Here is a 17,676-nt window from a genome sequence, read left to right on the forward strand (position 1 = left end):
TACATACATAATGGGTAAATGGCATGGTAACAGTATAGGTTCACTTCAACATGTCCCTGAGGCCTACATCTCCAATGGATCAGGACGGGATAGCAGCATATAGGCAAAATGATAGCCTATTTATTAGTTTACTTATAGTTTTAAGCGAACTTATCTCTACATTTGCAGCCTATTCTTCCTTAAAAAGACATGGCAACAGGCTATAGCTGCTATATTAATGTATGTATAGGTGGTCGTAATATATAAGAAAGTTTGTTTTACAGATGAAGAAATTATTTTTAAATCAATATTATAGTTAATCAATTATTTGGGACAACAGGAAAATAAATTAATGTTACTATTTGTAAATTTGCAATTCAGCAGATGCCTTTAAACGACTAAACAACCATGCGAGATAGAGTGCAAAGAATACCATTGCTTATAGGGGAATACGTGTCTATAAACAACATGGCATGCTATCTAAATAACATAGGCCTATTGGCAATGATGCCCTGTTATCTTCCACTGCCCGGGGTGTGTGCTTCTCTCACCACTATTGTTTTGTTGTATGTATGTCCATGTCATCATGAGGACCGACTATCATAAAGTTGGCAGCTGATTGCAGTGCACTATTGTGTCCATGTCGTAATGATTAATACCCAGGGGGCAAAGGGGTATAAACTGATCATGGTCCTAGTGGTGGATTAATTGGGGTGGGTGCAAACACCCCTTCTTGGATATAAATGTGTCTAAAACAAAGACATTTTAAATTAGGCCATGTTAAAAAGGGGCGTGGCCCAAAATAAATTGCAAAAGTAATCGTTCAAGGTTTTTTATTATCCTTCCAAATAACATTAAAAGGGGCACATGAGGGGCACTAATATATTAAAGTCTAACTCATGTTGATTAGGTGATGTAATGTGATGTCAAACAAACGGTGCAAACACAAACATTAAAACGCCACTAACAATAAAGAGACAATATGATGTAATGAGGCACATTAGTAAACCCTTCATTGTCAATGGCGTTTTAAAAACAAATGAACTAAAGACAAACATTAAACCTCTCAAAGATATAAACTTTGCAGGATCATAGTAAATTCAGAGGTTGAAAGTTGGAGTATAGGCTACCATTAAAAACCTAGGACCCTCCCTATCTGGCAAAAAATAAATCTAATTTTAATTATGCTTTAAGCAGCATGTAATGTGTCAAACTGGGTTTTTCATGATTCTGATTCCATTCCAAGCATTAGTTTTGCACGAAAAACACTCATTGGGCCTTAGCCACTTTCTCAAATGTGCTGCATGACCTCATGACATTTGGGCAAGAGTGATTGATTGATTGATTGATTGATTGATTTATTAACAGATTGGAGAATTACAGTAGACCTATACATTTCAAGCACAACTCAATAAAAACTAACTGTGGACGACACCATAAAATCATTACACTTGTTTACAATATGGGTCCACCATGTTCAATTCATCATAACAGAGACATACAAATATACACTTCGGGTTGGGGAATCATATTTTACGGGGCCAGTTTCGAATTGCAGCCGTCCGTATAGGTTCTCTTTGAGAGCACTTTTGAAGGAGTCAAGGGATTCGCATTATGTCTTAATGACTGTTGCCTGTTGGTATGGGCGTTTCACATTTTGGTGGCATAGGAGCTAAAATAATTTAGTCCCTTGTTTGTGCCGAATCTGGGTTGCACATGCAGGTTTGTTGAGGGTGTGGACTGAGTTAACATTAAGGAAGTATTTAGACAGGTGCATGGGTATCTTGGTGGTGTATCAAATGTTGTGGCACAGACCCATTGCAAAATGCTGTAGCCTACTCTGTCGTCAACTCTAAGCCATTCCTCCAGCCTATCAAAGTGGGCAGGGGTGAGGTGGGTTTGGGGAGTGAGGCCAAGTGGTAGCCTGCCAGTTTGTTTTTGGGAAGTCTGGAGCCTTGTTTTAAGGGCCTTTGAGGTGCTGTGGTACCAATAGGTGCATGCATAGTCGAAGAAACCTTGTACGTAACCAATCACATGCAAGGCAACAGGAATTCTGATTTCTGATTGGCCAGTATGACATGATGCATGATGATGTATATATGATGTTAAGAGCTGAGAATTCCGCTAAACCATTATACGCCATTGACATTGAAGGGAAAACTTACGCCAAACGAGCAAATTGGCTAACCAATCACATGTGCAGCGCTTTGCCAATAAGGGGCCACCTTATGTAGCCTATACCAATCGATTTAAAATCATCACCTACAGTACCACGGTACTAACCTGACGCTGCCAGATCCAAAAAGCTTGCTACACAAATTTGTTTCACTTGGGGAATATGTTTCCGCAATACCGCCCTCATCTGGCAGCGTCAGGTTACCACGGTACCACCAGTGACACAAATATTACTGGTTCAAAACAACAGTACCGAATGCAGGGCTTTTTTCCAGCTGTAAACTGGTGAGAGAAGTAGAGTAGGCCTACAAAAATCTTGGTGTCCACCAACTCTGTCAAACTGCAATTTATTAAGGCACTAAACCGCAATGTTCCAAAGGTCTATGCAAAAAGGACACATTTTCAGTTTCAGTTTCTAAAGAAGCAAAACAAATAGAAAACTATAGAAAACAATAGAAAACACAATATGGACTACATTTACCTATAGTGAAATTGCATCTTCAAGTATTTACTGACATCTGCTGGTGGATGAAGTTAGCCTACACAAGCAACATTTCAGAAGGGAAACGTCTACAGTACAGAAGACAAGTTTATCACTTCATAATAAGCCGCATATTTTCATCACCAAGGATGGTCCTGTAATTTAAAAAAAGAAAAGTAAAAATCAATATTTTTTGTAGGTGTTTTTGCTTTTTACACATAAGTTCATGCATGGGAAGGCATACCAGGCCTCCTACCTGAGAAGTCCAACAGCCAGCAGAGCTCCTCCTATTGGTCCAGCCCAGTAAACCCAGTGGTAGGTCCAATAGTTGGCCATCACAGCTGGACCAAAGGCCCTGGCAGGGTTCATGCAAGTCCCTGATACATCTCCACTGGATCAGAACAGAGACCACAATAAGATCTTTTGGAGTAAAAGTTGTTGGCTAATCAGAATTTGCCAATATATTAAAACATTTCTATATTTCTTAGAAATGTCCTATTTCAGAAGGCGTGTATACGATACGTGTAAGATGGTGGAAATGGTGTTTTACAGGTGAAGATACAGCGTTAAACGTTTTTGCTGTAAGGATGGCTATATGTCAGTTGGACAGTTTGTGGACAGTGGACAGTGGACAGTTTGTCCAGTCATCTATAACACTTCTGGCTGGACTGCCATGGAAGTGCAACTCCATGCTCTGTAGAGCAGTGACTCAAGTATTCAAAAAATACATGCTTTGGAAAATATTTAAGTATTGAAAAAAAAAGAAAGAAAAATGCATTTCATTAAAATATATTCAATATATTTGTAATACGGCTAAGACTTAAGTGGTCAACAAATATATATCATTTTCCCCTTTCTGGAAAAGTAGTGGAGTCAAACTGCAATATTTGTTTTGGAAATGTAGTCAAAAAGTGAGTCAAAGTGAAAGTGAAAGTATCGAAAAAAGTACAAATACTCAAATTCAGATTACAGTACAGTATTGAAGTTACTGTGCACCATTTCAAGGTTCCAAAGTTGGCCACATTCACATTATCTCACCCAGCCAGGATGTTGGAGATGACGGTGCAACCCACTAGGAAGGGAGCCAAAGGGGTTTTTGTCTTTTTGTTGACTGCCACCAGCAGCACCACCACAGTGATTAAGCAGGTCATGGCAATTTCTCCAAAGATGGCTCCTGCTAGCTGGTTTTCTGACTTGAGAATGTTGAAAGCTGCCCCAGTGGCATTGAAGTAACGGTCTGCAGGTGTCATGATCTAGTGTGAAATATTTGAAATAATGAAATCACAGATTTGTACTGTATATTTGTACTAGCCTATATGTTAAATGTAATAATTTGTAAGAAACAATTAGGCTAAACTATATCAACTGCACGTCAAAGCCACACACACAAGACCAATTAAGAAAACACCACAAAATACATAATTTCACAGCTAGTAGCCATGCATGGCTTTCTATTAAAGTCTATATTTATTAAAACCCATGTATTTTTGAGGGGCGCTAGCCCCTCCTTTATACAGGTTCAATGTTAATTTGTAAACGCTATTGACAATGAAGGGAAATTTTAAATGTGCCTCATTACATTATATTGTCTCTTTATTGTTAATGGCGTTTAATGTTCGTGTTAGCACCATTTGTTTTACATCACCATTACATCACCTAATCAACATGTGTTAGACTTTCATATATTAGCGCCCCTCACTTCACACAGACCATTCTTTTTCCCGCCACTATACGAAAATAGCTGATCATCAGATTCATTGTGTTGCAATGTGACATGTTTGGCAATCTGCTTGGCAATCTGCTATCTTTGAGGAATGTTCAACCCAGAATAGGGATGCTATAGGGTTCAAGTGGTTAATTCACACTGACCTTCGCCATTCCAGCTCCCAGGACACCTCCGATGAGTTGACTGACGAGATAGGGCCCCACCATCATTAGCTCTATGCCTCCACACAGGTAGATGGCTATGGTGAAAGGCGGGTTGAAATGGGAACCACTGGGAGTGGAGTGAGAAAAGAAGAGTGAGAAACAAAGAGCAAGAGCAGGTGCATATTTCCATTGTAAGTTAAGCATATGTGCACTGCAGGTGATGTAATTCTATTCTGAACATGAATTTAACAATTTCCAAAAAAATTCCAAAAAAATCTATTTTATTTGAAACAACACATAGGCTACCTGATGTTGGCCATGGCAGCAACCATTACTGCCACAGCCAGTCCATGCACCAATGCCGGCTGCACCCTTCCTGCTGCAGGCACATTTTCTATGACAGACACACAGCCAATGAACACAAAAAACATGGTCCCCACGATCTCCGCCAGGCAGGGCTGGATCACCTTCTCGAACTTGTTGGGAGGCCTGGCTTCAGGCGGCTCCTTGTCCTTCTCCATCAGTGTGGAGTCAGTATCCTTCATCTCCATTTGTTCAGATGCCATTGTGGGTAAAACGTATTCTTGACCTGCCTGTTACCCTGTTATAGTAACAATAAACCAAATGTCCATGTATCTCTGTGGACTGTGAGACGCAAGACTGGATTAGTTAACTCCTGTTATGCACTTGGCTATGGATAAGTTCCTGAACCTCGCAGCCCTGGCCCTCTCTGACAAGTACAGATAAGGTGCGCCTGCCCTGGATATAGACTGCATGCCAGTTGCAGTCCATCAAGTGAAAGGCCTACATCTCATTCATGGTGAAAATAATAAATATGATACAAAACTTAAACATTGTCCTTTATTCAATGTGTCAATAATATGCCCTCCTATGTCCAGCTTTTAGTTTTTGTCCACAAACTTTGTCATTACATTAAGTTAGGGAAAATTAGCAAAAGTTATGGCAAATCTTTATGCACATACATATGCACAATTTTATGGCCAGGAGTCATTTTTGCAGAAAATTAATCGTTGGAACGGATTCAGCACCCCAAAAACCCCTATTTACACATGTCACAAGCTCATATTGGCCAATTTTAAAATGTCCTGCTTTTAGCCTATAGGCTCCGGGTACCCCAACTTTGAATGGCTCCCACAAAGTTTCCCAAGGGAGTTGGCTTGGAACACATTTTTCTGTGATAGTAGTAGTAGATAGTAGTAGATAGATACACCTTTATGAACACATCTGTGAAGAAAGCTATAACTAACTAATTCCCTTTGACAATGAATGGAGAATTTTACGTAAACACATTGGGAAACAGGGGGGTTCTACACACAGTAATACAATCTTCGATATGAACAGCATATCATCTATAAAAATAGGTGACATACAGTACAAGGAAACAGGAGTATAGGGGTGAGGTGGAGTTTTTAGACTCTAGCAGAAAATGGGGAGTGAGTCTGCAGTCGTGGCTGAGGAGGGATGTCATTCCACTGCTTGGGAGCCACAGGAGGGGTCCAGAGTCCAGACACTTCGGAGCGTTAGCTAGGCTGAGTTGTTGTGAGGATAAGATGGCATCGATGTCCTGTGTTCGTCATCATCACTACTATGCAACTATAACGTAGAGCCATCAAACATTAGGCCATAGATATGGAATATATAAAATATAGGCCGATTTAACCTAGGCGGAGGGAGGGGAGGAACCCTTCTCTTATCTCAAGGCTAAAGTTGGCCATAGCCGCATTACTATCTCACCCAGCATTATGTCGATGATGATGTAGCCGGTAGCCTATTACAACCAACCAGGAAGGGCCCAGGCAAGGTTTTGTGGCTCCTACTGTAGGAGTTCTGCTCTGCAACTTGCCACAACACAGATCCACTTCATAGCTCGAAAGTTTAATAGTCCTATGCTGCACTTTTGGGTGAATAATCTAGCAAAGTTAAGAAGTGAATCAATTGCTACATTAAGGACAAAGTAGAAACCTTGCTGATGCAATGGTCATTTATGACCAGCATGGGAGGGTATGAAGTCTACCCCCAAAGGGAATGCCATTTGCTGCCAAGTATCACTCTGAACTGTGATATACCAGTAATTGCTTTAATACTCATGATTTTAGCAAGGAACTGTCAGTGTATTGTTCATTGTTCAGAGTGTATTGTTCATACTATAAAGTATTGTTTTCACAAGTCACTTTAACTGATGACTCTATTGTCTCTTACTGAAAAATCATGCAATGTTTGGCTGACAGGACTTACAGTGGGAAGCACCCTATGATCCGACGGACCATTGCTCCGAAGGAGCATTGGTCCGAGGTGCGCTGGGGGTCGGGAGAGGGTGGGTGGTTAGGTTTAGGTGTCTGCCCCGGGGGAGGTTAGGGTGAGGGTGAGGGAGCCAAAAGGATTATAGTCCAATGCTGGAAACCTACTGCATCACACACTGGCTAGTGGCTACAGAGATTTTTGGACATTGCTTATCTGGAACTGTGTTCAGACTTGCTCAACAAGGCAGGATTTCACTATGGACACATTTAATATAATCAGATCTAAAATATCTTAATGATTAATGATGCAATGGGTGTGTTGTGTAACTTGTGTTGCTCAATTAATAGGATGTGGGAGGAGGAAGGGTTGGGAAAGGTGGGTCAAAGGGAGAATTGGGTATACTGGAATTGAATTATGTTGATTTTGCACTGCTTGAGATGTATATTTGATGTGGAAAACTGTGTGATAACTTATAGGGTTCCTGAGGTTGCCACAAGCGACTTTTAAATATGGGCATGGAATGGATTACCTGGATGGTGCAAATAAATTTGTATAATTGCTTTTTATTGACTTCTCCTGCAGCTTTTAACTGTTCCAGCTGCTTCACATTGTAAAACAAAATTGACCTGAAATTATTTTTGTGTCTCAGTCTGAAAATCCAAGAAATATAGGCCTATATGGTCATTGGCCGTTTTGACACAATGAAAGGCAATAATGAAGAACAACAGCTTTGCTCTTCAAATACTTATTCCACTAACTATATGAAGAATTTTCCTCCTGTCAACCATTTGGCTGTTGAGCCCTGTCGCCATGTCAGTCTCAGTGACGATGTCTCTCACCTGCACAATGTGATTCTGCTGCAAATGTTTTTCTACTGCACAATAAGCATATTCTGCCTAATTCTATTTCTATTTTGCCTTATGTACAGTATATCTTTGTGTTATCTCTCTCTCTCTCTCTCTCTCTCTCTCTCTCTCTCTCTCTCTCTCTCTCTCTCTCTCTCTCTCTCTCTCTCTTTCTTTCTGTTAATCATCTGGGGATTCCAAGCTATTAGAAAATGCAGCCTTTCTCTTCTCCGTGTTGGGTGTCAGGTCAGCATTGACCAATATGGTGTTACTGGTTCAAACAACAGCACCGAATGCAGGGTGTTTTCCAGCTTTAAACTGGTGAAAGAAGAAGAGTGCCTGTATAGGCTACATCAATGTTGCCCATGCCCACCAACACTATCAAACTGCAATTTATTACACTGCAATTCCCAAATGTGTGTGTCTAGAGGACAAAAAGGACACATTTCAGTTATCGTTTATTTGATAATAAGTGCACTTCTTCAGAAGAAGAAAAAATATAAAACTATAGAAAACACAGGGATGCAAGAAGAGTTATCCTACACAAGCAACATTTCAGAAGAGAAACATCTACAGAGAAGAGACGTTTATCACTTCATAATAAGCCGAATCTTTTCATCACCAAGGATGGTCCTGTAATAAAAAAATATTAAAAACATAATCAAGATTTGTTTTTGTATAGGTTTTTTTTTGCTTTTTACACAGTACATGGGAAGGCACACACGGCACACTGTATACCTGAGAAGTCCAGCGGCTAGCAGGCCTCCTCCTATTGGTCCAGCCCAGTAAACCCAGTGGTAGGTCCAATAGTTGGCCATCACAGCTGGACCAAAGGCCCTGGCAGGGTTCAAGCATGTCCCTGATACATCTCCACTGGATCAGAACAGAGAGCACAATAAGAGCTTTTGGGGGGAAATTTGTTGGCTAAATATTTTTATTTTATTTTTATATATATATATTTTATTATTCAAAGTTTTATTGCTTTTATACGTCTTAAAATTGCCTATTTAAGAAGACGAGACTATGGTGGAAATGGTGTTTTTGTCAGTTAGTTCGTCCAGTCGTGTAACGCTATCCAAAGACACAAATACTCAAGTAAAGTAGCAGATGATGAAAAAAACGTATGCACACATTGCACAGTATTGCAGTTTCTGTGCACCATTCCACTTCAAAGTTTGCCACATTCACATTATCTCACCCAGCCAGGATGTTGATGATGACGGTGCAGCCCACTAAGAAGGGAGCCAAAGGGGTTTTTGTCTTTTTGTTGACTGCCACCAGCAGCACCACCATAGTGACTAAGCAGGTCATGGCAATTTCTCCAAAGATGGCTCCTGCTAGCTGGCTTTCTGACTTGAGAATGTCGAAAGCAGCCCCAGTGGCATTGAAGTAACGGTCTGCAGGCGTCATGATCTACGGTGAAATATGTTTTAATAATAAAATAGATTTATACTGTATTTGAATGTTAAATGTAATAATTTGTAAGAAACTATTAGGCTAAACTATGCCTATATCAACTGCACACACCCACAAGACCAAACAAGAAAACACTGTGAAATGCATTATTTCACAGCTAGAAAGTGTCCTACTATACAGCAGTTTCACTTGAATAATTATGTAGCCATGGCTTTATATTAAACCTTATATTTACTTAAACCCTATATACTTTGTTGACCTTTATTGGCTATGGATTTGACACTGACCTTCGCCATTCCAGCTCCCAGGACACCTCCGATGAGTTGACTGACGAGATAGGGCCCCACCATTATTAGCTCCATGCCTCCACACAGGTAGATGGCTATGGTGAATGGCGGGTTGAAATGGGAACCACTGGGAGTGGAGTGAGAAAAGAAGAGTGAGAAACAAAGAGCTAATTTCCATTGTAAGCATATGTGCACTGAAGGTGATGTAATTCTATTCTGAACATGCATTTAGTATTTTCCAAAGGATGCACTAAAACAATGAGAATCAACAATACTATAAAGCAGCATTTCCATATTCAGTGTAAGTCAGTGTAACTGTAAAGCAAATCTATTTTATAAAAAAAGAGAACAAAACCTGATGTTGTCCATGACAGCAACCATCACTGCCACAGCCAGTCCATGCACCAATGCCGGCTGCACCCTTCCTGCTGCAGGCACATTTTCTATGACAGACACACAGCCAATGAACACAAAAAACATGGTCCCCACGATCTCCGCCAGGCAGGGCTGGATCAGCTTCTCGAACTTGTTGGGAGGCCTGGCGGCAGGCGGCTTCGTGCCCTTCTCCATCAGTGTGGAGTCAGTATCCTCCATCTCCATTTTTTCAGATGCCATTGTGGGTAAAAAGGTATTCTTGACCTGCCTGTTATAGTAATGTGACAACAAAGCACCGGTCCACGACTCTCTGTGGACTGTCAGACGCAACACTGGCACCTGTGATTATATAGTCTGTGTGAACAATATTATAAATGACATAAGCTGGCAGAGCTGACCACATATCATAAAACCTCAAAGAGGGCCTATTACAGGACACCATTAAGGCATTCAAACCAGCACATAGACTGACCTCGATCTTTAACCCAAAACCCACTTCTTGGCATCTTGTCCAAACTATTGTGTAGATAAAGCTGGACAGTTTTACTTCACGAAGGGATCAAAGTGACAGTGTAAGCCGGTATTGAAACGGTTGATGCTGCTAATCTAATCTGATATTAAGCAAATAGTGGTGAAGGACATGGGATGATCAAAGATTCCTCTCTGCAGTACTGAAAGTGGGTGGAAAGAGGTGTTAGATTGTTAGAGTTAGATTGATTGATTGAATACTTTATTTATTTATAATAACGTTTATTAGACAGAAATGTAACTACTTATTCAATCAGAACTGAATTTGTAAGAAGAATCAATTTGAATTAAGACATTGAAAAAGGCATGCGAGAGACCAACGCATCATGCATATATACCCTATGTGCAAACATTACAGTCTTCATGGCATGCTTAGCTTACAGTATGTGTATGCAAATGCGACTGGCATAGCATACATTCTTGGGGGTCCTATGGGGTGAGATGGGTGTAGAAACATTCCTACATGAATCATTTGGGAATACAAATAATTATGGTCCGACAGTAAAGAAGGAGGCTGTGCATTGCTACAGCATGTTAAGGTTATGTTTAAGTGCAGACAAGGGCACTCCTTTATTATGACTTTAATCTAACTTTATTGTGCACTGCAGTTCAGTGCCCTGTCCTTGCAAAGTAGCATGGTTTTCCATTCTAGAACTTTGAACCAAACAATGATTATAAAAAAAGACAGTAAACTGATAACAGAAACATTTAATCATTTGTCAGTATAGATTTTATTATTACCGATTAAGCCGATGCATCTCAATCCATGCCCGCCCATCTACATGTGACACATGTTATAGATGGATGCGTTTTTGCTTAGTCTGCAACCACATATTTATAAACCACTTTCAACCTGATATCCGTATTTTGTGCATCCGTATTTTGCGCATAGGCAAACATTCCCCACCATCCCCTGTTTTTTCTGAAAAGAGGTTTAAATGCTGTACATTTAAAAAACCCAGTGATGGACAGTTTTCAGTTATACAATCCAATCTCTGTCTTAAATAATATATATATAAAAGAATTGGAGGCCTTCACTAGTCTTCTTTCATAATCATCCGAGTCCCCTGATCTCCAAACATAAATCTGTAATAAAGAACACAAAACAATAAGTAAATGGATGTCAGAACTGCCATTGATAGATCAATAAGTTTTAACACCTTTGTTTCCAAAATCAATTAGGGTACACCAGAGTGATATTATGTTATGAAGCAAGGACACAGGCTTTCTGGCCTGGCAAATAGCCTACTGTGTGTCTTAAGTTTAAATTCACTGTCCCAGTCACCAGTGAATTAAAGCACAACCTGGTGGCTGTTCTGTGAAACTGTGAAAGTTAAAATTGGCATAAATAGGCAATGATAGATATGCTGAAGTTATGTTTGCTAGAATAAAAGGCAAATTTCCTTGCGATAGGATTAAATGATTGAAGTGTCAATAACTCTCAAAATCATCTTTCAAAAATCTGACCTATAAACAATCTAGAACGACATTCACGTTTTACCTAATCAATCAGTTGGAATGGATTTAATTTAAGTGCAGCATTTTACTCCCTTTGCACAAAATCAAAACAGCAAATTGTCCCGGCTATAATTTTGCAACTTAAAATAACAGACAACCACAAAATTACTCTAGGCGCCTATACAAAATATGAAAAGACTTGTTTATAAATTCCCCAGAATATTCCAGACTCCCATAACATATAACAGTGGATCCCAGTTGATAGTTGGCTAGTTCTACTATCTTATACATACCTGACGAAGATGGCAGTGAGCAGGGATCCAGTGAAGGGTCCGACCCAGTAGATCCAGTGATGATCCCAAAAGTTGGCTGCCACTGCAGCGCCGAAGGCTCTAGCTGGGTTCATGCAGCCGCCAGATACTGACGCTCTGAAACCACAGATATTGGGTGAAACCACAGGGATGAATACCAGTAAGACGCCCGAGGGTGAGAAGCGACCTCGCCCTATAAGGCCAAAATCGCGTGCACGCATCCGCCTCGTTGACGGCAGACTGCTGGGCGAGCGCTGGTGCTTTGACATGGGATCAACATGGATTGACTTCTGTACTGGCCATATAAGGAGCATGTACAGGGTTTGATGAGGTCAGATCAACATATGGAATGTCAGAACAGGTCAGCTCCATATATGGAGATCTAAGGGTGAGCCAGTGTCTTGAGTGTACAGGGTTTGATGAGGGCCCAGGTGGGGCCGGGCCTTAATTTTCGGGTCTGTTGAGAATTCTAGTTTTCGCCGGCTGCCGGGCGTGGCTGCACTAATAACTTTGGGGCAGACCCGTCTAGAGTTTGACATTTTAATGGACAGGTATAAGTCAAAAGGGAGACATCAAAGAGGAACGATGGGTGGGGTGGATCAACAAATTGGTTCTGACATATATCGATATATGGAGAGACTAAGGGTTTGAGGTTTGAGATGAGATGTAGGGTTGTTGGCCAATATTGATGAAATCGGGGATATCCAAATATGGGCTTAACTGCGACAGCGGGTCGCATTTACTATGACATCAGGGATTTCATCCCTGCTTTCAAAGGTGTGATTTGGGGCCCTAAGGAGGATGAACAAAATTAATATCAACATCCTAATATTGTCCAATACTTACATAGGGAGGGGGGTGAAATTATGACAGGCAGTTGCTGCTGTCAAAATATGACCGTCAAAAAACACTTTGTGTTTGAAATAGACACATGCTTTCTGAGGGGTGATTTGGGGCCCTAAGGATTAATCCAAAATTAATATCAACATCCTAATACTGTCCAATACCTAGATAGGGAGGGGGGTGAAATTATAACAGGCAGTTGCGATAAGAGCAGCAGACATACAGACACACAGACCAACCCTCTTCAAGATGGCTCGCCTGCTAAGAGCCATGCTGCAAAACAAATTATAAAATAATTCTGAACATAGAAATATTCCCTGTGTACTGAAAAACCTAATCTATTATACATTTGCAATGATTGATCAAATAAAAATAATTTAAGAAAATGTAGCTCTGAGCCTTACGTAGCCAGAATACCAGCAGTCAGAGTAAGGCCGATGGTGAAGGGAGCCATCAGGGAACTAGTGCGGGCGTTGACAGCTACCATGCACACCACTAAGGTGAGGAGGAAGGTACACATCAATTCCGCCACGGTGGCTCCAGCGAAGAACTCTGTGCCCTTCACCTGAATGAAGGCACCGCCGGAAAATAAGGCGTACCGTGCAGCGGGGAAAAGTACCTGGATAAATAAGAGAGATTAGGTTAGTTATATTATGTTATAATTGTCTCCATCAGGCCGAAGGCCAGGACACTGAAAGTACAACACTTTCCATCGACAGCCTTAGCCACAGAAGACACATTGCCGTCGCTACAGTCCTGTACAAAATGCACAACCCCCCCCACTGCCCTAGGGATCTCCAGGACATGCTCCCTCCACCTTACAACAGACGCGAAACACCTGCCTATGCACAGCCACACCAGAACATGCTCTCGACCCCCCAGGCTACAAAACACGCACATTGGACAGAATCTCTCTCCACACTGCTGTCCAGGTGTGGAACAGCCTACCAGAGCATGTAGTGGACTCCATCATAGACAATGGTCTTCAAGCTTTTAAACGCAGAGTTCATAGACATCTCCTGACCACCCCTCACACTGACTGTTGAGCTGCAGTGCACCATTTGATTGGCCAATGGATATGTATCTTACTTAAATATGCAATTATTTGTTCACAATTGCATAAAAATAAAAATAAAGGCACGGGGCGAGTACAGTATGTTTTGCACTCAGTCCGTCCGTCGGTCTGTCTGTCTCTGTCCGTCTGTCGTCTGTCATCAGCTAATCTCTGGCACCGTTGGCTTGATGGCAGCCTTGCAGTGCACACACATTCCCTGGATGCCAGAGATGAACCTCTGCCCCACATCTTTCACGTGAGCCTGTTATAGCCGATTCTTGTAAAACACATTTTGACGGTACACTTACAGATTTTGTCCAAACATCACACAAAACGGTACACAGTCTCTCTATAGCTATTAAATGAAACAGGTTTTCAGATTTATTTATACTCCATCCTTATTGGCCTAAGATTGGCTTCCAAATGTTGCAGGAGTGCTCCGTTTTGAACAGAATGCCTCAAATGATGAACACAGCATATTATTTCCATGACATTTTGCATGCACATTCCCACTGGGCCCCGAGGAAGAAATGTCACTTGAACATTTTCATATCAGCCTCATGGTGGTGCTATAACTGGCCGATTTGTGTTATTAGCTAGGGCGCCGAGCCAACTTTCGGGGTTGCCACAGCGGCCAAATCCATATGCCACCATTAACAATTTATATAAGGCAAGCGTAGCATGTGGCGTGTAGGGGGTTTTCATTATTCTGAATCCATTCGAAGCATTCATTTTGCACAAAAAAAACACTCTACATAGTGGGACAAACTGGGACATTATACTAAGACCAGTTGACTCCTACCTGGGCAAAAGCGGCACCAATCATTGCTCCAGTTAGCTGAGCCAGGGCATAGGGCAACAGTAGGGCGAGCTTCATTCCTCCACAAAGGTACACACTCAGAGACACCGCAGGGTTGAAGTGCCCTCCACTGAAACCATAGAGTACATCACCTTAGGACTTAGGTCAACTCTCACCTGTTTTTTTTCCTTCTTCTATTTGCATTCTATTTCACCCACACTTTGGACAACAGCATACATCAAATGGCATATTTCATTCTGTTCCATACAAGACAGATTTGTCTGGAATTTTGGGTGGGCATATCTCCAAAGAAACAACGGTACCAGATGAAAACTGTACATTTCGTTAACAAGTATAAGCTCTGTCTGGGCAACAGTAGGATGCACCTTCATAATATTTTGGGAATAAAAACTGATAACATTTTCTCTCTCATTAAATTAAACAGTGAAGATGTGATGCTGTTAAGGGCCCCACTTTAGCCCGGTCAACATTACATTCAAGATCAAGTTCCCATTACATAGTCCACATATAAAGCTTGCACACTCAGATATTTCTGTGTGTTTTACCTGATCTGTCCAAACATTGCGATGACCACTGCAAGTGCCAGCCCATGTGCCAAAGCAGGCTGGATGGAGTGTGGAGCAGTGTTATCCATTATTGAGGCACAACCTATGAACACAAAGAGGGTAGTTCCCACCAACTCGGCCAGACATGGCTGGACAATCTGTTCAAACATGTTGACCATCTTGCTTTTTGATTTGAGATTCCCTTGCTCCGTCTGCATCTCGGCCATGGTGAAGACCGCCGGCTTCGCCTCTGTGCCAGACATCTTGACCGTCTCTGTGCCAGACATCTTGACCGTTGTGGTGTGTCAGGTGCACCTGCTGGTTCTACTGGTCAAATGCTCAGATAAGTTGTGGACGCCTTTCTGATGCAGACAGGAGAGGACACACGCACATCCCTGGTTGTTTCTGTTGCCCCACCTACTCAGTATTATTCAAGCTCTCATTGTTATTGGCACTAATCCATAGAAAGTATTAGCTCTTGGTGTTATTGGCTATCGAAGAACACAGGGAGACAGTATGGAAGCAAGGACAATCCTTTTAATGACAAATTTATTTTAGCTTATGCAAAAGGATGTCCATTATCACACATGACCAAATGCCACCATTGATGGTTAAAACAAGGCCATTTTTGTTGTTTCCTGATGAAAAGTGTTACTGCTGATAAGTTAATGAGCTACCAGTAGCAGATATAAAAGGTGTTTTACTGATGCTGAGATTTAAGCTGACGATTAAATCTCACCCTCAATAGGATGATGCTGACTTTGGCATTCAATAACATCCAGTGGCTTTGGATTGCATTAATACTCCTTGACGTTTCATGCATGTTGTGGTGTCTGAATGCCAAATGTACTTGATTGACATTTTGTGTCAATAGTCAAATCACAATATCTTTATAATCGCCAAGTGACAATATGCATTAATTATGAGCAGATGAATGACACATGGTCCCAATTTAATCCATTTTGAATTCAGACTGCAACACCAACATGGATTAAAAGTCAAGGTATTAGGTATGTAACAGAATGTAAAATAATCATGTGACTGGTGATTAAACAAAAAGGACATCTTTATTCAACTGCACCAGATTAGCATTCATCGTCTTATGAGAAATTGGTATCTCAGTTTCTAATATTTGAAGAAAAATAGTTCCCACTATCACATTTATTTATTTTTTCTTCTTTTTTTTATAGAAAATGTGTTGCAGGCAAATCAGCCAGCATTGGCAATTTTATGCAAATCAGGCAATACTAAAAAACAAAAGACGCATGCAGGTGAACATATAGTGCCCGATTTCTGTTTTTATGAAAATATCTTTCTGGGAAGTACAACTTATAAATAAATAAAACAAAGAAACAATGGCACAAGGAAAGACAAATGACAGAGGTACAAGGGGTCGTCACCTCAGTCTTGTAAAAACCAGACACACATGATGCTGACAAACTGACTAAGTCAGACTTATACAGAGTGAAACTGATTATTTTACTTCAGTCTATGTTCCATATTTGAAAGGGTTCCAGGTTATACATATGTCTAGTGCAGAAGCCAGCTTAGTGTATTAAGTCAGCTTTGTGAATTATGCACTGGACTAAAATTAGTCGTGGTAAACAAACAAAAAGTATATACCTTTAGGATAGTATAGGCAACATCTTATGGTGAAATTGTTCCATAGCAGCATAACCTCTACTGAAAAATGTTCACTCTGGCCGTGACATTTCCACATGAGATAAGTGATGTTCGGTTTATGGTTCAAATTACATGTAGGAACGAAGTAAAACTGGAAGCTGTATACATCGAATTGATTAATGTAAGCCAATGCTCAAAAATACTCACATTCCTGGGCATTTTGTCATTTTCTTCCTGGACCGACAACAAAATCCCTGGACTGTCCAGGTGAATCCTGGACATGTGGCAACCCTAGAGGCAATCACAAGATCTCTGAAGTTCTTAAAACTTCATTACATTCTTCAATCATCCAAAAACATACCAAAACGGATTACACAGAGTGAACACATGATCATTTACACCTGCTCGTGAACGCAAACAGCCTACTCTTCCAAACGGCAAATACTGGATCAGACAAGGTCAAGAGGTGCATTTACTGATCGACTAGTTTTATACTTTGTTGTGCTGGTGTCACACACCGAAAAGAGCTGCTCTACAAGCTCATAACATGTCACGCTGTGATTTGTTGTGAGCTTGCAAGATTGCCATTTTTGGTGTGCGACACTGATGTGCACTTACTGTATGTATAAATCAGGCATTAGAATTAGCGTGGGAAAGATGCTTAATCTAAGTGACTTTCAAGTGAACACAGCATTATTGTTGGTGCAGTGGTCCTAGCAGCCAGCAAAGGGGGTGGGGGGGGGTCCTACTCAGTGCTAGGCAGGTGTAACTAATATTTCACGAGTTGTTAAATAAAAGAAAAGAT

General features: G+C 40.9%; 2 protein-coding genes across 3 annotated transcripts; both read right to left on the reverse strand.

Annotated features, from left to right (window-relative positions):
* Positions 1 to 1,025: 1,025 nt before the first annotated feature.
* Positions 1,026 to 5,246, reverse strand: LOC308333469 (aquaporin-8-like). Of its 2 annotated transcripts, XR_013965809.1 has the most exons (6): positions 4,811 to 5,246; positions 4,505 to 4,631; positions 3,674 to 3,888; positions 2,892 to 3,026; positions 2,380 to 2,790; positions 1,026 to 2,262 (listed from the first exon to the last, which is right to left on the reverse strand). XR_013965809.1 is itself a non-coding variant. In XM_080789902.1 (5 exons), the coding sequence occupies exons 1-5, from the start codon at positions 5,068 to 5,070 to the stop codon at positions 2,748 to 2,750; spliced, it is 780 nt and encodes a 259-aa protein (XP_080646028.1). In that variant the 5' UTR covers positions 5,071 to 5,246; the 3' UTR covers positions 2,363 to 2,747. The 2 variants fall into 2 exon arrangements, 1 of the variants encoding a protein (XP_080646028.1); XM_080789902.1 differs by lacking the exon at positions 1,026 to 2,262 and having other exon boundaries at positions 2,363 to 2,790.
* Positions 5,247 to 8,128: 2,882 nt separating this feature from the next.
* LOC308333597 (uncharacterized protein) lies at positions 8,129 to 17,216 on the reverse strand. The gene is made up of 10 exons (XM_080790056.1): positions 17,079 to 17,216; positions 15,249 to 15,610; positions 14,686 to 14,812; positions 13,234 to 13,448; positions 11,969 to 12,103; positions 9,670 to 9,957; positions 9,315 to 9,441; positions 8,810 to 9,024; positions 8,350 to 8,484; positions 8,129 to 8,244 (listed from the first exon to the last, which is right to left on the reverse strand). Exons 2-10 carry the CDS (start codon positions 15,533 to 15,535, stop codon positions 8,202 to 8,204), a joined length of 1,572 nt encoding a protein of 523 aa, XP_080646182.1. The 5' UTR covers positions 15,536 to 15,610; positions 17,079 to 17,216; the 3' UTR covers positions 8,129 to 8,201.
* Positions 17,217 to 17,676: the final 460 nt, after the last annotated feature.

Source organism: Protomyctophum bolini, assembly GCF_963924005.1.
Source record: "Protomyctophum bolini genome assembly, chromosome: 18".
NCBI classification, from domain to species: Eukaryota; Metazoa; Chordata; class Actinopteri; order Myctophiformes; family Myctophidae; genus Protomyctophum; species Protomyctophum bolini.